At 44.3% G+C, this 23302-nt stretch overlaps 2 protein-coding genes across 2 annotated transcripts; both read left to right on the forward strand.

The window, feature by feature from the left end:
- The first annotated feature begins 965 nt into the window (after positions 1-965).
- Positions 966-7252, forward strand: metrnla (meteorin like, glial cell differentiation regulator a). The gene is made up of 4 exons (XM_079282366.1): positions 966-1303; positions 2899-3287; positions 6103-6162; positions 6310-7252. Exons 1-4 carry the CDS (start codon positions 1203-1205, stop codon positions 6621-6623), a joined length of 864 nt encoding a protein of 287 aa, XP_079138492.1. The 5' UTR covers positions 966-1202; the 3' UTR covers positions 6624-7252.
- A 10490-nt stretch (positions 7253-17742) lies between these two features.
- Positions 17743-22686, forward strand: LOC306786290 (medium-chain acyl-CoA ligase ACSF2, mitochondrial-like). Its single transcript, XM_079281018.1, has 16 exons — positions 17743-17919; positions 19004-19199; positions 19466-19594; positions 19807-19860; positions 20149-20267; positions 20403-20565; positions 20672-20767; positions 20848-20999; positions 21083-21174; positions 21283-21359; positions 21453-21560; positions 21639-21790; positions 21877-22018; positions 22233-22343; positions 22428-22496; positions 22604-22686. The coding sequence occupies exons 1-16, from the start codon at positions 17816-17818 to the stop codon at positions 22652-22654; spliced, it is 1815 nt and encodes a 604-aa protein (XP_079137144.1). The 5' UTR covers positions 17743-17815; the 3' UTR covers positions 22655-22686.
- The last annotated feature ends 616 nt before the right edge of the window (positions 22687-23302 follow it).

Genomic DNA, 23302 nt, shown 5'->3' on the forward strand with positions numbered 1-23302 from the left:
TACTATTCTTATTTGATGTTCTGAAATGACTCTTTGACCGTGGAGCTGGGATGCATGGTGTGGTTTTCTAGATCCCCAATCATATGAATGAACTATTTAGGCATAGAACCAGCATTATTATTGTTATTATTATTTTTACATATCAATAACTGAATTAAAAACTGAACAAATATATGGTGGTTGTCAGGGTATAGCTGCTAATGTATTCTTTCAGACACAAATAACATTCTCAGCTGTTAAATGTCAACATACTGTACAATTGCTGAAAACTTGCAGCAAAACTGAGCAATAATACAGTTTGATTTCAGTAACGCTGCAGCTAAATATAATATGACTTTATTCTGGTGATAGTTCATGAAGGTTTTAATCAGATCCTTAATTTAATATAGGAAGCCAGCTGTTATCATGATAGTAACTAAATTAAATCCACGTACCAATAATGAACTGGTTTAGTCAAGTTGTATTCAGTCACTTCTCTGCTGAAAGCATTTGTTAACAGATGCTCTCACTTTTCCTCCTTGTCATCTCAAACCATTTAGCCTGACTCTGTGGAGAATTCGGTTAATAATCAGTTTGGTATATTTTGTGTTTGATCTGAAACTTGTTTGTCACATATATACATTTATTCAAGTATATACAACAATTGTTCTGTCTGTATATACAATATTTTTAATGATTGTGGATTTTTTACTTTTTTAATTACTTATTTATAATACTTGTTTTGATCTTGTTTTTTTACTATGTCTCTTGTTTGCACTATACTGTAATCCTGTAAATGTCCCCGGTGTCATTTAATGTTTGTAAAATAAAAAAACAACAACATCAACTTATTTTCTTTTAAGAGGCTAAACCCACTCCACAGGTTTATACTGTGAAGCTTGGAGATCGGACTCTCAGTTTAGGACTTGAAGGCAGCATCCTTGATAAACCGCTGTTGGATGGTGTGACGTAGGAGAGCAATCAGGGCTCGAGACGAAGTTGAGCTTCACTCTCCGCACTTTTTACCGTCAGCAACTGGACCGAGCCTGAAAACAAGCGCAGTTTACTCACCAGAAACCTCCCGGGAATCAGAGCAGACTACCCCGGGGGACCAGCGGCCGGACGGACGGACCGGGGACACATGGACACGCCATGTAGCTGGAGATACGACGGTGGACTTCTTCACGGTTTCGCTCACGAAGAGGCGCAGTGAGATTAAAAACATGCTCACCGCGATGCTGGCCTCCCTGCTCCTACCTCTTCTGCTCCTTTGTCGGATTTCTTTCTGCCAATATTCAAGCGACCAGTGCAGCTGGAAGGGCAGGTGAGCTTTACCGTTCCCTGGTCACTAAATGTGACAATGTGGCTAAAAACGTAATGAAGTCTGAAAGTATGTTGAGCTGCAGCGAGCTAAAAATAAAATGACTGCGACCGAAACTCAGAGCGCGGTGATGTGAAATCAGGCGGCCGAGTTTAACGAGAAAAGTACTAAATACAGATATAACACATGTGTACTCTACGTTCAAACAGTAATTGTACGATGTGAAAGGATATTACAAGTTGTATAGATGTTATACAGACACGTGAGTTTTGGTCTGGGTGGTGCTGCATTTATGAATGACTAACGACGTTATTTAATCAAAAGTATGACTCTCTAATTAAAAAAAGTGCTTTCTATAAAGAACTTGGGAGTATAAAAAAATGGTGCTGAATTATATATTGATATATCTACTCATACTTTAATCTAAGGGTTAATATCCCCCTCAAACAATACTGCAATACTCTCTGGATTACACAGATCTCCCAAGAGCTTTTAAGTATTTTGGGTTTTAACCAATTTCCAAAACCTCAGGCAGCATAAACTGGAAAATGTTAACCTCCCATCAAACATCTGCTGGAATCTGCTTTGCACTTGAGAGGCTGTGCCTCAGATAGTGTGGTTTTTGTTTTTCATCCTCTAGTCAGGAGGCGACGTGCAGCACTTTGAGCCCTTCACCGGTGATCTGTTGCTCATTAGTGAGCCTCTCTTGACTAATCTCCTCTAATTGCATGCAGAAGTGATGGAGTTGGAAAGTAGTTAATTAGAGCCGTGCTGAGGGGAGATCCTGGTTATGGGGGCTTGGGCTGCATATGCTCAGCATGTGCCGTGAGTTACTTTCAGCTCTACTGGCAAATTAGAATTTCAGCATCTCATTTTCAGGAAGCTGGGCGTTTCTCCCCCCAGAGTCAGACCGCCGGCTTGGCACGCGCATGCTGGTGGACTGCTGATGGCTTCCTGCCTCTGGCTTTGCCACAGACTGACTGACTGGAGTTTTTCAAACCCTGACCAGGCATTAAGTTCTGCAGGGAGTCATTTGGTCATGCTGGCGCCAGAGTCCGAAGTGCTGCCCGGACAAGTCTCTTCCAGTCTCTTTGGTGGCTTGAAAGCAAAGGGGAGGGCTCGGTGCGTGACCTGCATTTGCACTTGCATGCAGCGGGCCCAGCTACTGTTGCTGCCGTTGTCTGCCCAGAAGCCCCTGTGTCCCTCCATTCATCCTTTTTCTGCTTCCAAGCTCTTCCCCAAAGGGCAGCCTGCCAGTGGTGCGTTTTGCCAAAAGCTCTAGGAAGAACAATGTGGTATAGGAGGGGGGGCTGAGGTCACTGTGGCTGCTCCGGCTCGTGACTGGTCACGCAGCCAGTCTTGCGCACAGACGACCATAATGCTTCGGGAGGAATGTGCTCTAATGTCCTTACAGTCTGCCAGAGGTCTTCACCGTGGTCAGATAACTCGGGCTATTAAAAAAAAACCTCCCTTTACACTGAAGTTGAGTTTGATAAACTCCACAAAGAAAGCTCTCTGTGATTTTACACTTGACAATGCCTGCTGCTTTAAGATTTGAGTCGTAGATGTCCTCTGACCTCTTTTCTTTTCCTTCCCAGTGGTCTGACTCACGAAGGCCACGCCCGGGACGTGGAGCAGGTGTACCTGCGTTGCTCCCAGGGCTCCCTGGAGTGGCTCTATCCCACGGGGGCCATCATCGTCAACCTCCGACCCAACACGGTGTCCCCCGCCGCCGCCCGCCTCTCCGTCTGCATCAAGCCCTCGGCAGAGTCCGGCGGCACCAACATCTACCTGGACCGCCGAGGCAAGCTGCGGTTGCTGCTGCGCGATCGGGACCAGGCTCTGGGCAAGGTGCAGTGCTTCGGCATCCAGGAGGGCGCTCTCTTCATCGAGGCCGTCACGCACACAGACATCAGCCGCCGGATCACGGCGTTCCAGTACGAGCTGGTCAGCGACCGGCTGGGCCCAGAGGCACACTCAGTGGGAGGTAAGATACACCTCCATTATGGTGTAATATTAGTGGTCAACCTGTAGATAACCATTATGAAGGTCTGCAGACTTGCCTTTGATTAATTCCCTCAAGGTCTGGCTTCCTTTATGCTTTGTCTCTGTGGTGTGTGCTGAGCACTAAATGCAGCCATCTACTGGTGGAAACTTTTATTCAGTTGAACCCTAACAGCAGGAAACTGAACTTTCGCTCCAGCAGACTGCTCATACTGAAGACAAAGTCCATTCCTCTGCTAGCATTGTCTATACGTTTTTGGTTTTTGGGGGTGGGAAATATATTTCTTGTCAAAATCCAACTCGTGCTGTGATTATCAAGACTTCAGAGTCTTTATGGAACTTTTTCTTTTAAAGGATTTAAACGTTCACATTTCAGCTTGTTTCACAACCATCCACGCTTGATTTAGTTTGAGCTGTAATTGTTTTGTGTGTGTGTGTGTGTGTGTGTGTGGAGAGGCTCCGCCAAACACGGGGCCTCCTTTGGAAAAATAACCGTCTATTTTCACGCTGAGTACCTGCGAAACCTGCACAGTTTCCAGCTGAGCAACAGTGTTTTGTTTTCCACCTAAAGCCAAAATATGAGCAATATCGGGCCAACATCTGTTTTTAGGGGCTCTCTGGGTTCACATATCCACATCCTGCGTCATTCTCTGGCACAGCGAGGGTTAAATGCAGTGAGCGTGGACTTGTTCCGGACACATTTAGGGTGCTCCCCTCTGCAGTATGCTCTGGTTGTGTGATGTGGCCTGAGATAGCACTGGGATGATTCACAAAGACAGCGGCCTCGTGTCATCTGAAGCCTCGACTGGTGGATTGATTGCTGCTTCGCCTCTTCTCATCTTTTATTTTGTTTGTCTCTTCCATCTCTCCTCTTCTCCGTGACCCCGCTGTGCTGGGATTGAGTTGCTCACCGTCAAGCTGGAATGCGTCTCCAACCAGATGTTGGGAGGACCTTTCTATAGGCTTATTCGTCACTCCCACTTAAATTATTAGTTTTCCTCCTCTCTGTCTCACTATTTCCTACCTCCTTAACTCCTTTCTCGTCTATTTATCATTCTAGTATTTTCCTTTTTCATTCCTCTCCCCTCTGCTCTTCCTGTTTCCTCTGCTGTTTGAAGTAGTTTTGTTGTCTGTGCCGAGTGGTATTAGCAAAGTTGTGCTCCATTACAGTGGAATGCACCATGGCCCAGATGTTGCAGGGACACTGGATGGTGCTCCTTTACCACTCGCCCCATCCCTCATCCCGCTCTGCTCCTGTGAAGTGGTTCTGCTCAGAGTGCTGCTGCATGGGCCAGAGAGAGAGAGATGCTGACTGCTCTCAGTCCATTCCTGTGGTTCTGTTTCATGTCTGACATGTGAGCCCCGCTCGGCTCTGCTTTCGGAGGGAAGAAAAAAACATGCCTGGGTTTAGGCCTCTGCTTTGGGCCGCTCTGCCTAATGCTATAGCAGCACGTAGGCTCACTTCAAAGGGCCCTTTGCACTCTGCTCTGGGCGAGGTCGGCCGCTCTGAAGTCTCCCGGCGCTCCAGCTGTTCTTAAGCCGTCCGAGCTTGTGGCTGTTTGACCTTTTTTGGATTTTTTTTTGATCCCTCGCAAGCTGACCTGAGACATGCTCACCCCTCAACCCTAAACTCTCAGCTTCAGACAGGCCGGCTAAAAATAAGCTCCAGCTGCTAAAGATGACGTCTCTGGTTCGGGACTTAATTCAGCGTAATGGTCCTCGTATCAGGATTCATAACACTATGCATCTATGGTGATCCACCCGAGTTTACAGTTTCTAAGAATTCTTTCTCCAATTTGAATTGATGGACACCCACTGCTGCCCAACCCCTCGGCTCATTGCTGACTCGACACCCCTCCCTCGGCCCACACCCCTCCCCTCCCCACCTGCCCCTGTGTGCCAATCTGCCGCAAAGTAAAGCCACAGCAGATCTCGGGCTAATAAAGGCGTTCTGGTAAGGCCGGCCGCAGGACCACCTGAGTCAACTAATCATCGACTTGACTGCTCTCATTTAGGGCCCTTTCTCCTGCTATAAAACACTCTGGAGGCGGGCAGTCTGTGTTGCTGCTCTACAGCCTCCAGTAAAATGTAGCCTGGGGTCAGGCTTTTAAAGTACTGCCTATTGCGCTTTCCTTTTTTTAGACCCAATTATTTGCCCTTAAGTCATGAGAGCATGTCCTCTCTTGGCTTGCCTTTTTATTGTTCAAAACCAGATATGTTGATGTGGGAGGCTTTGCCCTTCTCATCGGCCTCCTCTCTGAAGTGATTTCACTTTTAAGGCTGTTGTAAAAAAAAAACAAAAAACCTCTACTTGGATGTTATGGTTGAGACAGTGCTCAGTGTTTCAGGCCCGCTGAAGCGCTAACATTGCGCGGGTCAGAGATGAAGCCTTTCCTCATTGTCCGTGCTCTCCTCGCCCCTTCTCATCTGGTCCTTGTTTGTCATGGGCTCTAGTGGCGGGGGAAGCTCACCGAACAGCCCCCATGAGTATTCAATGCGAAACGTTTTTTTTTGTTTTTGTTTTTTAAGCGTTCATGACAGCTAAATCTTTTTCTGCCATCTTTGTATATAAATAATCATTTGTGGGGAATATAAATGACTGTTTCCCCAATTCCTACGTGGCTGGCCCATAGTGGTGTGTTTTGTTAAAGTGGTACTTAACTGGAACATTGTGGACCCAATGAAGATTTTTATCACGCAGCGAGACTGGGGAGTGCCAAAGACATAGTGGACGTTTCCTGTTCCTGTTTGTCGTGCTCTACCAAACTCAGCCGCCTCCCCTCTCTGTTTTCATTCAGCACCCTGTCAGCCCTGCAGTGACGCCGAGATGCTTCTAGCCGTCTGCACCAATGACTTCGGTAAGTCCAAATGCTGTTTTTGGTGGAAATTACAAGCATCCTGCTGCTGTATGTACATAGATGTCCAATAACAACACGACTCTGTGTAGCATGAAACACGGCCGGTACCAGAACCTAAATCCTGTCTTCCTCCTTGGTGTTTTTCAGTGGCACGGGGCAGCATTACGAAGGTGGAGTTGGAGGAGGACCACTCGTCTGTCACCGTGGAGCTCAAGCGCCTCTACAGACAGAAAACCCAGGTCTTTGTGTCTGGGGGCGTGAGGGTACGGAGGTGGACTGGCCACATCAAGATGCCCCTGCAGTGTGGGGTGAGGTCAGGGGAGGGTGAGTTCCTCTTCACCGGGATGGTGAGGTTTCAGGAGGCCTGGATGGGTTGCGCCCCGCGCTACAAAGACTTCCTGCGGTTGTACGGCGAGGCGCAGCAGCAGGGGACCAACCCCTGTCACGTGGACACAGCCTGAGTGCGTTACCTACCCTCGCTTTGAACAATGACAGGTCCTCGCTGTGTGGGGAGGAGAGCTGAAAATAGAGTTCATGCTGTGGACAGAAAGAGGCTGACTGACTTCCAGTGGCAGATTCTCTCTCTCCTCTCCTGCTGTCTCGTGACTCTTTTGGAGACAAAGACCGGAGCTCATGAATGTTGCCAAGCAGCATGCTGGATGGACTCTGCTCTCTAAGTCGAACGTGACGCAACGTGGAATGTGTTCGGACTGCTGTTCTCGCAGACAAGTAACTCCCAGTTTTTCAATGTAGCAAACCCCCCATTTGGTTTTTCTTTTGTATAAAATGTGAATGGACATTGTATATTTTGAAGCTCGGCGTGCTTTGTAAAAACAGCTTGATGTACAGTTTTGAAGTTATTACTTATGAAAGAAATGTATAAAGTGAAAGCCTGTTTTTATTTTGTTAAAAAAAAATTTGATTCGCAATTTTAATGCCTGAATTCATGTTTAGATTTTTCAGGCTGTACAATTGTAGAAAAACAGACCAAAAGAAAGCAGAAACTTTTTTGCCATTTAAGAGAATAAAAGCTTTTATTCCCTGGATGAGTTTTACTGTCTGTGGTGTTTACATGTAAAATAAATAATTGACAAAATCCGCATTGGGTAAATTCTATCACAACAGAAAAAAAGTTAATCGATTTTAAACAAACAAAAAAAATAAAATACTTTTCTGTTTGATATCATAGTAACCTTATTTTCTGGGGTTTTGGACCGTTGGCTGGACATCTCCAGGCTCTGGGAAACTTGCTCGTTGCTATTTTTGACATTTCAGTCCAAACAATCGATTTAATTAGATATATAACTGGCAGATTATTGCACGGAAATAGTTTTAGCCTTTATCATATTTATTTTAACCGCTGTAAACCAACCCTTACTATTTTACATTTGGCCGCAGATGGACATGGTGGGTAATTTAAGATCTGGAAATATTCTCAGTAGTGCTAACGGTTATTCCCCGTTAGAATAAAGCCACTCTCATATGATGTGCATTAGCCTCCTCCTCCGAGATTCACCTCAGCCTCGAGCTGGGCCCGTCTGCCAGGGGTACAGAGATTGATATCGGAGAGTTGGAGTGGATTCCTCTGCGTTGGTTCCTGTGGTGATGGGGGTGGCCGTGTGTCAAGGTCAATGTGAAAGGCCTCTTTGTTCCAGCGCGGCAGCCTGGTATGAGAGAGAGGACCGAAGACGGACCTGAATACAGCCCTGTGCCTGGGCACGCAGCAGAAAGCAGCACTCTCTAACCACACTCCACATTTTGATTGGCATGTGCAGCCCAAGCTCAGGCTCCCTGTTTAAATGAAGGCTTTTCATTTTCATCACCTCAAATCAAACATGAGGAACAAATCACGAGCCGAGGAGGTTATTGGAGCTCTTAGCTGTGCTGCCGCACCAGATGCAACCTGTGAGCCAGGCCTGTCGAGAAGACTTCCACTTCATGGCCAAGGCCCTTTCTGTCCGCCTTTTCTCTTAAAACGGAAACGCACCTAGAATATCTTTCAATAAGTTGCCCCGCACAGACAATTGCTCCTCCAGACAGCACTATGACGTGAATTGAATGTCTGAAAGCCAGCGGTCCCTGAATTGCTCACTGGGAAATGCAAACAGAGTTTCTATGGTAACTATGCCTTACTGCGAACCTTCTTGCTCCGGCTTTAAGACCAGGAGGAGGAGGAGGGTCAGTGGGCATAACTTGGCTGGTGTGTTATTTGCTGGTTCCTCCCCCTCTCCCTCCTCAGATACACAAAGTGCTCGGCTGTTTTCACTGCAACATAATCAATATTTGCTTCACTGTCCAAAGTGTTAATGTGAGCTGTAATCCAGTGCATATAAACACTTTCCACCCCCAACTGCACGCAACAGAGGCAGCGTTTAACTTCCAAATTAACAAACATCAGTTCCAGCTTCTTAGATTTGTGATGATATGAAAACTGTGATAGAAATGTTTCACTCTCGTCTAATAGCTATTGGCTAAGAGCTACTCTCTTTCTGGGTTTGGCTTACTTCATAAGCAGGCCTAGGGTGAAAACAAAAGGATCTGGTCATCGTGTCACTGGGTGTAGCTCAGACTAATCTGTTACAAATGCACACGCAATTGGTAGCAACTTCATGGGCGAGGTCGGATTTCTTTGTGATAGCTCAGGAGAACCAGTTTAATAAACCAGGCGTGAATACGAGGAGCCTTTGTGTCGTCAGTGTGATTCAGCCGTGAAGTCACTGCGTGGTCATCTCGTGGGTGGAATTAAAAAAAGTTCTGCTGAAAACCTACAGCCAATGGCAAAGTGCACAGTGACAGCAGAAAGAAGAGCAGTCGAGTTGAACGGCAGGAGGTCCCCAGCAGTGAGAAGAGGCCTGCGAGCTCAGTGTAGTGGCGAATATTTTTTTTTGCCTCTTTGGGATGTGGTGGAATGTGGGGAATGTGTTGACTTCACACACGCGTGCACGGCTTCCCTCAGTGCCGCCGCCTTGATTAGCTGTAATCAATAGAGTCTCTGTTTTGTGTGTGTGTGTGTGTGTGTGTGCCTGCACTGTGCGCGTGGCCCCAACCCCAGCACACATAAACACAGCGAGTGAGATAGTCGCCACCCACACTGAGCCACAACTGACTCTGCAGCTGCGGTCCTACCACCTCCGATCTGACTCAATGCTGCCCTGACACTTCTGTGAAGCAGCCCTCCCTCACATGCTCACATTTCAGGTTTAAAATCTCAATAATCACCACAATAACAGTGTGCAATACTACCGGTACTCCTTTTCTTATGATGTCATTTGTTTTAACAACTTTGCTTCAGGATTGTTTTCAGCCTTGTGTTTGTTTGTCAGATGTTAGGTAGACCATGCGGAGACTGAAATTGTACGATGATTTCTGATTTATTTAAATTGTCTCAGGTTAAATAGGTCCAGTTACACACAGAGAGAAAGACAGGCACTTTTATAGGGATCATCCCAGGGTCCTGTCCTTGATATATTGTGATTTCAAACAAAGGAAGGGAGCCGAATGTTTCATTTGCAGTTTAAAAGGTAAAACAAATTAAAATCAGTACGCTATAAGCTGTTGGTATAGCTGATTTCAACTTTTGACCTATAGAGCCTAGAGCAACATACATTGTTGGGAACATAAAACCCTTTGAAAGGTCTTGATAATGTGTCATATTAAGCTGGGGAACGCAGGACCCTAGGAACAAAGATACGCTCTCCTATAATATAGGAGGCTTCTATTGACAAAAAAACAACAACACCAAGAGTCTACAGCATGTTAGCAGCTCTGTGTAGGCTGAGGCACACGCGTGCTTTAAGCTAAATGCTAACATTAGGATGCTAACATGCTCACAGGACAAATGCCAACATGCAGATGTTTTGCAGGTAATAGTTACCATTTTCACATCTCAGTTTAGCCTGTTAGCCTGCAAACATTTGATAATTAGCACTGACAGAGTCCAGCTGGGATTGAAGGGAACATCAGTTTTGCAGGAATGCCGATCTGATAATCAACAAAGTATTGGGCAAATTAAAATGATGACCTCACAGAGCACCAGAGCCATTAACATTCATCCCCCATTGATGTTGAAAATGCTGTGCCTGAAATAGGCCTTCCCGTATTCAAGTACCTAAAATGATCGAAAGAAGATTTATCTTTTGATAACAATAAATATAAAAGTACAACTCCATGTATGTAATTTCCAATTCAAGCCAGATAGAGGTGAACATATCAGAAAGCGAGGGTCAGCAAGCCAATAAAGCCCCCCCACAGAATGCTCATTAATCCCCAGTGGGTCATGAGTTTCCCAGTCATGAAATACCTCGCAGTCGCCTCCTTAGCCCCGCCTCTCCCACCGAAGCAATGCGGCAGGATTAAGGACTCTGGTGTTGGGTGCCTCTAGCAGAAAGTGATTGCGGGGTCACAGCATGGGCCTACATGTCTAAATATCAGGTATCAAAGGGAGTCTGGGAGTTGTGTGCTCCGACTGAGTAATGGGGTAGTGTGCATGAAGTAGACCAGGCACTGTCTTCATTGGATGGTGTGGAGATCAGGGTTGCTTTATTTTGGCAGAACCTCATGGGATCACATCCAATTCACAAACATACAGTCGCAATAGTCTGTTGATGAAACTAGCACCCACGCATGTGATAGAAAGCTCCACACTGCATTATCATGTAAATGCCTCTTTCTTGGCTGACGTCTGTATTATGACTAATTATTTCTGTTTGTGAATGGTGATCTGCTGCTACTAGACTGTCTCCTTCTTCCTTTTGTCCCCAGTCGTCCTCTTTTCTAAATGAGTGAATGTGCGCGGCCGCTGTCAGCTCACATGGATCCCAGAGGCCGCGTCGGGGTGCCCTGTTCGCTCAGCAAACACGCCAATGTCCTCCAGATTGGGGGGTCCTGCTGCACAGAGCTACTGGGAGCCCCCCAATGCACGGCGGCCTAATAACGGAGCAGGACTTGGCTCCGAGGACATCAAGCAAACACACTGCAAATGGGCACTTTTATTTACTTGCCTTCACGTCCCCGCCCCCAACAGCCTTCATTTACTGGGATCTGCAGTGGCATTTCCAGGAGCCCATGGCAACAGTCGGCCTTGTCAACGGGGAGGGGGGGGGGGGGGGGGGGGGGGGGTCAACTTTCTCATGATGTCATGCTAATGGTTATTCGCGGCCTGTTGCAGAGAGTCGAGATGTCAGCATCGCAATGGAACTGATTTTTCTTTTTACAAACACAATTTGGATTTTGCTATTGAACCTTCAACAATGAAGTCAAGTCTTTTTTGAAGGATCAAGTTTTGTATGCTCTCACAATTCTGTTCCCTTGTTGTTTCTAGTTTCTTTCCCCATCACCATGGTAAAGACGCCAATCAAACTGCTTGTCGGACTGTTGAATAGCTTCAGTTAACCCCCCCCAGACATTTCCGAGGTCGGATTTGTTCTATAACTTCCTTAAACGGACGATCTTTCATCCGATGGCCAGCTCTTCACCCCACCTCGTAGCACGGAACACGTTGTCCTTCCAATGTGAAGGCAACATGTTCTATAAACGTCTTTTCTAGCATTTACAGCTCTAAGTGATACAATGGATTGTGGCTGGACCATCACAGAAGATTTCCCTGGTCACAATAACAAAAGCTTGTCCTGTCACTAGAGCTCTCTTGACTTAATCTTGGCTTTGAATGAGCGTGTTGTTGCAAGCTCTATACAACCTTTCACGCATTAACCCTGGCTTCTTGTCTGATTGGGATAATGCAATGTGCCCGGGCTCCTCTGCTCTCAGGCCTGTCAGGCTCAGCAGATCTGCTGTTTGCACAGTCCAATGAGCACCAGTGGCTTTGCCCTGCCGGTGGACTCCTCCTTGGCAACCAGGCCGACCCCCTCTGACCCCTGGCCTGGGTTGTGGCCTTTGGGTGAGAAAATAAAAAAAAATGGTTCCTGTCTAAATTCAGCCATTAGAATCCGGAGGAGACGGGGGGGCGTGCCCTCTAGCCTCTAAAGGAAATATGCATCTTTGGGCATTGGGGGGTGAAAATGATCATCAGCCAGAGCGTGATGGATTGTGTAATGGAACATGTGACGTTTGATGGATGTCTAAATGAGGGGCATAATAGCTTGTGTGATGGATAGGTAGGAAGCGAACACTTCGATTTTCACACAGAAGCGGATGTGACCTGTTTGGTTTGGGGCAAAGGATGACAGATCGATCCTTGAGGGAGGAGGACTGGGTAAACGACGGAATAAATGCATCGTACTGCTGTTTAGTTTTTAGATTGTTTCTGTTTTTATTGTGGATGGTTTCACGCTGAAACACAATTTAAAGCCAAGAGACAGCGACCGTCATGATCCAAATCAAATGTAAAAATGACAAATGTTGCTCTGTTACTTTCAATAAGGCAGATACAAGTTAGACATGGAAAGCATACAACATAGGTTATAATCTTCCTTTATGTGCAAAATTGACCCATAATCCCTCAGGAGAGCATATGCACCAAAGGCACATCTATTCAGACAAAAATTCAACAACAAATGAATGCACCAGCGAAGGAATGTGATAGTGGGAGATGGTTGAAAGTTCTTGTATTCAGTACATTTCATTTGAAGTAAATACAACTCCATGCTGTATCATCAGAGATTGGTGTCAATTCTTAAAATCTTAAAATGTACAGAGTTATGTTAATTTGAGGGTGATTGCCAATAAAAAAAATCAATAAAAGCTGTATAAAAAATCTCAAAAATCAAAAATATTTTGAGATAATATGAGCACATGTCAAACTCAACCCAACAGAAGCGCTGCCTAATTCAGGATAACATCAGAGGAATTTATAGGGCCCGTCACACACCAACTCACATATAGCACAGCTCAGCACACATCCCAGCATGTCAAAATGGGATTAACAGAATTTTTACTCTTGGTTGAATTGTTTAAAAAAAACTTGTCTCTCTGTACAATCTTTGAAATAAGATCTATGTTGAATCACTGGGTTATGTGTCACACAGTGGCTGCATTAAAATCATTACTGTGTAAACCGGCATGCTGAGTTTTGAATTACAGCAACAGTTATTAAGTGGACAAGTGTTGGCAACAGCTGAACGGTCAACTGGGAAAAGAATGGCTGAGCATAGGGAAAGTAGAGCTGCAGGGGGTCACGCACACACACACACACACACACACACAAACACACACGCGTAAACACACACACACTTGTGTGCACATGCATGTAACTGTTTCACGTAGTAGCTTGGCACGGGTGACAGTCAGTGACCCTTAATCAAAGTTCAGGACCCTGTTATGTTGCTGGGCACCTGCTGGCACGGCAAAGGTCACATGTCAACCTGATTAATTAGCATTGAGGATGTAATCCACAACTGCAAAGCGCTGAACTGAATTCAAATTACAATGTTGCTGTTGAGCTTGTGAGAATAAACACATGGCAATGACAGGACAGAGAGAGAGAATAAAAACAGGCCATTTGTTTTGATAAATGAGACCACGAACATGGGAAACCACATTAAAAAAAATGTATTTCATCCCCTTTGACTCGCAGCCTGTTTCGGGTCTTTGCTCCACTTGCAGAGATTTCCCGAGAAAGCTGTTGTGGAGCTGTGGGCTGCTGTTGCACCACAGTCGATTCTAGTTTACCCAGTTGCAGGCTGAAGAGACAAGCGCTCACTGGTATGACATAATGTGTCGATTTTGGGAGGATTAGCACCGCTCTGCTGTGGAATGCGCATAACATGTCTGAGTGGGGAAATCAGAGAGACGGCGAGCAGCCATGAGGACACAGGAGCCTCACAATGTGCTGACAGTTTGATTCTGGTTCTAAAAAAATGCGAGGCTGCTGTAAGAAGTCTTAAATATCTCACAAGCCTCCACTCCACTCTAGGTTTTACATGTTCTTTCACATTATGCTGTCAGATATGTGCATAGAAAACCAGATCAATGTTCTTGAACTATGTAGCTGATTGAAACTGCATTTGTTGATCATTTTTAAGCGGCACTTCACCAATGTTGCAAAGTCAATTTACTTGAGGACTACTTCTCAGCCTGTGGAGAGGGTTGGAGCATGTCTCCTGTGGCTCTGGATGACCAAAGCTAAACAAATAACCCTGATTGTGTCACCAGATAGATGACTCTGGTTTGGGGCTTGGAGACTACAGTTTGTTTGTTATTAACTGGGGATGTGAGTGTTTTTTGTAGTTTGAACCACTACTTATTCTTTGAATTAAAGCTGTTTCAAGCAAGTCACCCAAGTTTTTGGAAATGCAAAGTTCCGTTAAAGTTGTTTTCCTTCAGTATTTAAGACCATGTTATCGGATGTCGTATGAAAAAGAGATTGTTCATTAGAAGGGAATATTACTTATTTTACTTCATCAATCTGGTGATCAGAAACATCACCTTTGCTGTAACAGAAAAAATTGGACACATACAAATTCACCCTTTACTGTTTTTTTCTACATAAGACGGATGGTGCCCCCTGCAGGAAGAAAGTCTCTTGCAACATGCTGTTGATGATGAATCCTGAGACAATGACGATGTTAGGTCCAGAGTACGTCTCTTCACTTATCACCATCATGTCTGCACCAAAAGATCGAGTTATGTATTGTATTAACCCACACACCAAACCCATAATAACAGTGTGAGAGCACAGAAAGTAGGCTTTATGTGTAAAGAATCCTCATATTTCCAGCCGTGGTGAAATGCAGATTGATGCCGTAGTCATAACAAAGGCTGAACAAGTCTGACACGGCATAATAAAAGGGCTATGATCATTTGTACTGCAGACGTGCCGTCCCGTCCACACACCGATGGATGGCTTGAATCTGTCTAATGTATCAGTGGATGTGTTGAACACAATAAGACAGTGACTATACCTGCAGTACTGCTGCCCTGCTGATGCAGAAAACGGACAAATACAAGTCGCTGTCCTAAAGACAACAGTGACCCCGCAAGGGAAGGAAACTTTACTCTGCTTCCTGCTGAGAGTGATTTGGCCGAGTGTGCACTTAAAAACTCATCAGTGTATTCACAAGGGTTAGATTTTCAGCGAGTGTCGGGGGATGTTTCATTCCAAATTTAGAAAGAAAACATGGTCCAACAGATCAAGTTCTGTTCATGACGCCTCCAAAGAAATTCAGGAATAAAATAACAGTTGTTTGCCTGTGAGGGGTCTATGAGGTTGTTTTCAATGGGCCTGTGAACACTGACAACCTTTGACTCATTTTACTGATCACAAAATACAAGAAATCACTTCAGGAATCACTTAATTTGTGTCATTTTTTCCCTCTCATACACACTCATACAGTTCTTATAACAATAACATTTCGGTCATTTTTCTCCTGACCAGATGAAACAAGAATTGTATACACATATTGTACAGGTAGGTCTACAACAGTTGAAGCTACATCATATGAATATGGTCAGAGTAGGTACATTTGCAATTCAACAATGGGTTTCTATGGCCAGTCGGGATGTTTCTCTTCGTCTAGCTTGGTTTCTGAGAAAGTGTCGCTCTGCTCTTTAATTGACATCTTATTGAAGAGAATCATTTTTCCTTCAATGATGTCCTTCAAGGATCAGGCCAAAAGAGGATTTTGAAGAAGTGTTTCCAGTACTCTGACCAACTGAACTATCCTGATGGATGCGATGATTTGCTGTTGATCAGTGTAATGAGACTAAAGCGGCTACTGTCCATGTTTTTCTAGATCAAGAAGAACATATTAAAGGAGGAAATGGAGAAGAAATTAGGCCTTTAACTTCGTGGACCCTGATCGACCGTGTTTGAGTGCATCAGCTGGGGAACTCAGAAACGAGCAGTGTTGAGTTAATGTTTACTTTACCGAGAGCTGGACTGGGACTCTGCCACTGATTAGCTGCCGAATTGTCATTGCTTGAAATTCTACTTTTACTTCACATCTCACTCCTCATTACTTTGTTGTTTTAATGTTGATATAAAAGTACAGCGAGCTTACATCATCTTTGAGCTTAAAGTTTCAATATTTACCATAGAAATACTAATTCAATGTACAATGCTTCTGCTCTAACACCAACTGGACTATCACGATGGCTGTGATGTTTACTGTTGATCAGCATAATGACACTGAAACGGATAATGTCTGTCCTTAGATCAAGAAGAACATTTCAAAGGAGCAAATGGAGAAGAGATAATGCCTTTTATAGGTACAATATACGACATGCAGAGCATTATTACAGCAGCAAACAACTCTTTGTTATGTGAAGATATCATGGCATAATATCTAACTGAGCAGAGAATAAAGTTGCTCTTCCACTGTGTTGTTATCCGAGCTTCTCTGTTCTTTATGTAAGGTTCAACGTTCAACGCTGTTTTAGTTGTCATTGTAAAACAGGATTGCGCAACGAAATTCAGATTGTAGGCCCAATTTTCTACATCAGAAACAATAAAAACATAATGCTGCTTACATAGTTGGGTGGCCCGTGTGAACCTTTCGTGGATGTTCGTGGCCCCACTGAATCGCTCCAGGCCGGTGCAGGGCCGAGATCCTTCTTGTGGCACTGGCACCTCTGTGGCACTCAGCGTCAGTCTGTGGCACTCAGCGGCACTCAGCGGCAGTCTGTGGCACTTCAGCGGAAAGAGTCAGCTGTGGCAGGCGAGCCTAGTTCGGCACCCGTCAAGAAGCTGCGGAGCCACATTTCCTGAGACATTTCCTGAGAACACCCATTGTTGTTACGACAGATCAGCTTCCGTAAATCAGTTTTATGATTTTAGTTGAGTCACCGGAGCCCCTTGTTCTCTGTATGCATCCTCAGAGTAAGTATGTTGTACTTTTTTGTTTGTCATTCATTTTATTTAAGTATGATTTTGCTGGTTTTGCAACAAAAGGGAACATAATACACTCTTTCCAAATTATTACTTTTATAGTCATTTACAACAATCGGCTAAAATAATGAAAATAAATCATCCGTTTTATTATCATTTAAAAGTATATACACATTCAATTAATATATGAATCAATTTCCTGCATTTCTGCATTTTACTACTGTATTTTATTTCTTAGTTTTTTTTCTTTTCTTTCTTTTTTAAAAAATGTTTTAATGCAATGAATGTTCTTAATTGTTTTAAAATCTCCTTTTCTTTTACCTTATGTTTTGATGCTTTTCATGGTTTTATGTGAAGCACTTTGAATTACCTTGTTGTTGAAATGTGCTCTACAAATAAACTTGCCTTGCCTATTTATCGTCTTTACGCGACCGACTAATGTAGCCAGGATGTCTTCGGACAAAGCATCGATGCGCGCGACAGTGTTGTTGCACGCGGGATCACGTACAACTTTTTTGCTTCTCTCTCTCCAATCATACATTCCACCATCCCTGCACCATGAGACCACCATTACATTTTTCCTCTCGCGCACCCCCAGGGTGTACTTGTCAATAGCCTGTTGGTCAATTATTTACTTTGGTTATTTTTTTTACAATTATGTTTTCTTAGAATATGCTAAAATGGGTTTGAAGTGGCCAATTGGCTCTCAGCCAACAGAGGTGAGCGGAAGTTAAAGATTACACAGACAGTGATATAATCCAACCCTTGTAAAGGAGGCAGGTAAGAACCAGCTCATTTGTTGTCAAGACCCAGTACCCTCGAACTACAGTATTTACATCCAGCTGACAGAGATCGGGTGCTTATAGACCAATGTCTGCACTGCTAAGCTCCTGTGCTCACAAACTCAGATGTGCGGAAGGACTCCAACATACGGCGTGGAAGATATGCAGCACAAGTTTGCTCCCGTGGTGTCGGTAAGTTTACACAACTCACGCAAACATGTATTGAAGTTCGTGTTCCCTTCATGGTTCATTGTCAATAACTATGAATTCATCTGAACATTGAAACGTCATAAGGACCCAGCAGGCTACAACTTTTCTGATTCAAATAATAATAATAATAAAAAGGAAACCACGATCTCACGTAATTAAAGAAGTTGCTGATATTCCAGCCGACAATGTAAAGAATAAAACACATTTTGCCCACGTGCATTCAAGGACTCACCACGACTATTCCGTCAGTAATAATATGCGGACTTTGTTTATCCATATGTTTGGTTGTAGAATTATTATCAGTGCACGGAAACAATAGCTTTGCTTGCAGTAGTCCACTAATTGCTTTTGCTTGCAGTAGTCCACTGACTTGGATTTCTTTCTTGGCCAAGTCAAGAGCGACTGAGTCTGGTTTACCAATAACCTTCAATTTGGCCAGGTAGCGAACCTTTGCTGCACTATCCAGTGATTCAAAGTATGGTATTTTCGCCGCACTTCCTTGTTTACTCGCCGCCATGTAGGATCTCTATGTACTCCAACATGGCGGACAGACCTCGTAACTAAGGAGATCGTGACGTAGGTGAGACCACTCTATTGGTCCGATTGTCCTTTCATTAACCATGACCATCTCTCTCTCTCTCGCTCTCTCTCTCTCTCTCTCTCTCGCTCTCTCTCTCTCTCTCTCTCTCTCTCTCTCTCTCTCTCTCTCTCTCTCTCTCTCTCTCTCTCTCTCTCTCTCTCTCGCTCTCTCTCTCTCTCTCTCTCTCTAACCCTGTATCTCATAACTAAGAGTCAAGACAGACATTTTGATGAAAACTAGGAAATACAACTCTTTCACCAATTCTGAAATACTTACACTGACTGCAGTCTGTCAGAGAATTGACTTCAAAACTCTTTATTTTACATTTCTAAATGTGTTGTAATTGTACTAGTTTACTTTAAATTGTGTATCTCGTGTATCACTTGCTGGAACTTTTGCCCTTTTTATCTGCAGTACATTTTGCCGTTGAAATCATAGACCATGTACTTGACCCCTGTGCTTTTCCCCTGAATCGTTGTATGCCAGATCCCTCCATGTGGACAGTCCTCCGCACACGTCCTCTCTGACCAGCAGCTATGTGCATGGCACCTCCTCCTTCTCTCTGCTCCCCCTGACTGTAGGCCAGAGCCTGGACTCCGCAGTCCAGCGCTGGCCCGACCGTGAAGCTGTGGTCTTCCTGCAGGACAGCGTTCGGAAAACCTTTTCACAGTTTCAGCAAGATGTGCGTCTCCTACTTTATGCCTCCATGCAGCAACACTTCAATGCTGTTCATGCTATACGAACGAGTTTCTTGTTTCATTAACGAGACAATTTGTTGCAGCTCATGAGTCAGATCATCATGTCAAATCATTGCTAAATAGCACCGTTTCTTTCTGTATTAACTTTTTAGGGATTGTTGTTTGACTAGTTGTTTGACAGAGCTAGAACGCTTGTGTAGATTGCCAGAAGTGATCCTACTTTGTATTTTTGTGACATTCATTCTGGCAGGTTGACAAGGCGGCTGCAGGTCTGCTTGCTTTGGGCCTGAAGCGAGGCGACAGACTGGGAGTTTGGGGACCCAACACATATGAGTGGATCCTCTTCCAGTTTGCATCAGCAAAAGCTGGAATTATACTGGTCAGTTTGTGACTAGTTTATAACGTTAAAATCCCATTTACTGTGTAGCCTTGTGGTTAGACAGACAGCTGCTCTGTGTTACCAATCACCCTGCTGTGAAGAATGCAGTATAATATGTGTATGATATGGTATGTGCTGTAAAGCCCTTTGGAAAATGTGTGTTGTGGATCTGTATACGTACACTTGACCTTAAACAGTTGTCATACATGCAGGTGTCATTGAACCCGGCGTATCAGGTGAAAGAAGTGGAGTTTACTCTAAAGCAGGTACGACGAGTTGTGTTACAGGCATTAGCCTACTTACATAACCAGTGGTGCTATTCTGCGTAAAGACAAGTGTTTATTGATCTATTGGTGAAATTCAGAAGCTACCCAACAATATATATTGTAAAAAGCCTCACCTTTACCAGCTGCAAAATTGAAGTAATATGCATTCAATCATTATTTCTACATTTACAAGATCTAAGTGCTGACAATTGACCTTTTTCATAGAAATAGTCATCCTTACACATGACTGTGTCAGTACATTTAACAGAACTGATTTGTCGTATGCAGGTCCAGTGTAAAGCTGTGGTCTGCCCTGCCCGCTTTAAAAGCCAACACTTTTGTGAGATGCTGAGGGAGCTCTGCCCGGAGATCGGCACGACGCCAGAAGGCACAATCAAAAGCTCCAGGTTCGACAAAGCCAATGTCAAATGTCAGACGCATGTTATTTCCTCTATTGTCATTATGGGAGTAAGAGGCTGCAAATACGTCACAATCTATAGTTCTGTGGATGTGATATTAATATCCCGTGTTGGGTCTGCCAGGTTGCCAGACTTGCGGATGGTGATTGTGACGGATAGCAGACAGCCAGGGATGCTCCATGTTGATGATGTGATGCAAGCAGGGGAGAGTCGGCACCACAAACAGCTGATGGATCTGCAGAGAAAGCTGTCCTTCGATGAGCTCATCAACATCCAGTTCACATCAGTAACCTTCAACATTGCATCTTTCACACGGGCACATTCATGATAGAACTTTGACTGACATCATGATGTAACTATGATTCAGATCAATTCATGTTTAATTGTTTCAGGGGACTACAGGGAGTCCGAAGGGAGCCTGTCTTTCCCACCACAATATTGTAAACAATGCCTACTTTATGGGTCTCCGAATGGGTTATGGATGTAGAGTAAGTCCATATTTTCTCTCTGGATTTGCAGAAAAAACACAGTGAATTTTAAGTAATCTTATTTTCCATATTCTTCTCAGCCTCAGGTGCGAGTGTGTGTGCCCGTACCCTTGTACCACTGCTTTGGGTCTGTGGTGGCGGGGATGAATATGGCTGTACATGGTGTCACACTGGTCTTTCCTTCCTCCGGCTACAACAGCCGAGCCAACCTCGAGGCCATTCAGAGTGAAAAGTATGGCACGCTGCTCATCGCCCAAATTACTTTCAAATATACAACATTATGCACTCAAATTGATTCTCGTGTTTCCACTCAAGGTGCAATTTTGTTTATGGCACACCCACTATGTTCACCGACATGCTCATCCAACAGGATTTACACAAGTGTGATTTGTCATCAATTGAAGCTGGTAAGAAGACTTTGATGAATACAAACATGATGCATATGTTGTATTGAACTTGGTGTGATGTTCAGCAAGCATTTGAGGCCTCTTTGCTGATGTGCGGCTGTGTTTAAGGCATCATGGCAGGTTCTCCGTGCCCACCTGAGATTGTGAGAAAACTGAAAACAGACATGAACATGAATGAGATAACGGTGAGCAAAACCTTTTCCAATCACGCTGTATAAAACTCATTGGAGTATAGCTTCACCAGCATATTTGAACATGTGTACATCATGTTTTAATAGATAGCTTATGGGACCACTGAGAACAGCCCAATTACATTTCTGGGATTCCCACAAGACAGCGAGGAGCTGAAGACAAACACTGTTGGATGTATCATGAGCCACACTGAGGTATGCCTTATTTTTTTTGCAAAAAGCTGATATTGCCGGAACACCGCTGTGACCTCTGCCTGTGTGTCTTTACGATAGGCTAAAGTGGTGGACCCTGATACTGGGGAGATTGTCCCTCTGGGCGCCTCAGGAGAGCTGATGATCAGAGGCAGCTGTGTGATGCACGGATACTGGAACGATCCTGAGAAAACCAGAGAGGCTATCTCTCAAGACCGCTGGTACAGGACTGGGTAAGATCCATGTATACTGAATGAGACCTGTTACCAACGGGCTGATGCTCACATGTTACATGTTGTGTGATTTTTCTCCTACAAAGTGACACGGCCAGTCTAACCAGTTTGGGATACTGCCGCATTGAAGGACGCATGACAGACTTGCTCGTCCGAGGAGGGGAGAACATCTACCCTGCTGAGATAGAGCAATTTCTCATTACACATCCCAAAGTACAGGAGGTACAGGTAAGACTCAGCACCACTGGAGGGCAGCAGAAGTCAGATTCATCGTCTCCAAGCAGGCGACAGCAAAGACGCACCTTGAAGACATACTAGTTTTCTCTCTGAATGTGAAGACATTCTTTTTATCGTGCATTTCATGAGAATATATTTCATATTGTAATAATGAACTGAGGTGTAAAATCTACATTCTGGTTCTATTTCTCTGTCCGTTTCCCAGGTGGTTGGAGTGAAAGATGAGAGGTTGGGTGAGCAGGTGTGTGCCTGCATCAGGCTGAGGAAGGACCACACATCCAGTGCAGAGGAGATAAGAGCTTTCTGCAAAGGCCAGGTGAGTGTCGGTGATGTGCGCAATGAAACTGCTCAACACACTCAAAATCAGCAAGGCTGTACATGTTGTGTTTTATTCCACTAGATTTCTCACTTCAAGATCCCACACTACGTGATCTTTGTAGACAGCTACCCTCTGACAGTCTCTGGAAAGGTGCGATACTTCTGCTCTGACACCAACTGAACTATCCTGATGGATGCGATGATTTGCTGTTGATCAGTGTAATGAGACTAAAGCGGCTACTGTCCATGTTTTTCTAGATCAAGAAGAACATATTAAAGGAGGAAATGGAGAAGAAATTAGGCCTTTAACTTCGTGGACCCTGATCGACCGTGTTTGAGTGAATCAGCTGGGGAACAGAGTTTCTTTACCGAGAGCTGGACTGGGACTCTGCCACTGATTAGCTGCTGAAATTCATTGCTTGAAATTCTACTTTTACTTCACTCATTACTTTGTTTTAATGTTGATATAAAAGTACAGTGAGCTTATATCATTTTTGAGCTTAAAGTTTCATTATTTGCCTTGGACATAGTTAAAATAGCACATGGTACATGCGCACATGGGGTCAGAGGGCAAATACTCAGAAGGGCTTTTGTTTTTCATACACCCTTACTCGAGATAGAACACTCGGTCAGTGTAATCACCCTGAACGATGTCTGAAGATCCACATCCTGTAATTTCAAGAAGTTAATAACAAAGCCAAAGATGCCAATTTAAAATATTCAACAACATTAAACATAACGCAGCTGATATCGTACCTCAGAACTTTAGCACAGAGAAGATGTTGTCATGTTGGTTTGTACAACGTTCCTCTTCTGAGCAGATGTCATTCATTGAGGCCATTTATCTCCAAGTGTGTGACAAAAACAATGTCTTAACGTCACACAACAATGCACTTTTATAGAACGTACAGTTATATTTATAGTTAAAACTGACACTGGAAAGTGTGGTACATAATG

Source organism: Melanostigma gelatinosum (genome assembly GCF_949748355.1).
Source record: "Melanostigma gelatinosum genome assembly, chromosome: 13".
In the NCBI taxonomy this organism is placed as follows: Eukaryota; Metazoa; Chordata; class Actinopteri; order Perciformes; family Zoarcidae; genus Melanostigma; species Melanostigma gelatinosum.

Coding starts and splice junctions, on each gene's coding strand:
- LOC306786290 (XM_079281018.1), top strand. CDS start 17,816: ATGTCTGCACTGCTAAGCTCCTGTGCTCACAAACTCAGATGTGCGGAA. Junction 17,920..19,003: donor AGTTTGCTCCCGTGGTGTCG/GTAAGTTTACAC, acceptor GTTGTATGCCAG/ATCCCTCCATGTGGACAGTC. Junction 22,344..22,427: donor GAGCTTTCTGCAAAGGCCAG/GTGAGTGTCGGT, acceptor TTATTCCACTAG/ATTTCTCACTTCAAGATCCC.
- metrnla (XM_079282366.1), top strand. CDS start 1,203: ATGCTCACCGCGATGCTGGCCTCCCTGCTCCTACCTCTTCTGCTCCTT. Junction 1,304..2,898: donor CAGTGCAGCTGGAAGGGCAG/GTGAGCTTTACC, acceptor TTTCCTTCCCAG/TGGTCTGACTCACGAAGGCC. Junction 3,288..6,102: donor AGAGGCACACTCAGTGGGAG/GTAAGATACACC, acceptor GTTTTCATTCAG/CACCCTGTCAGCCCTGCAGT.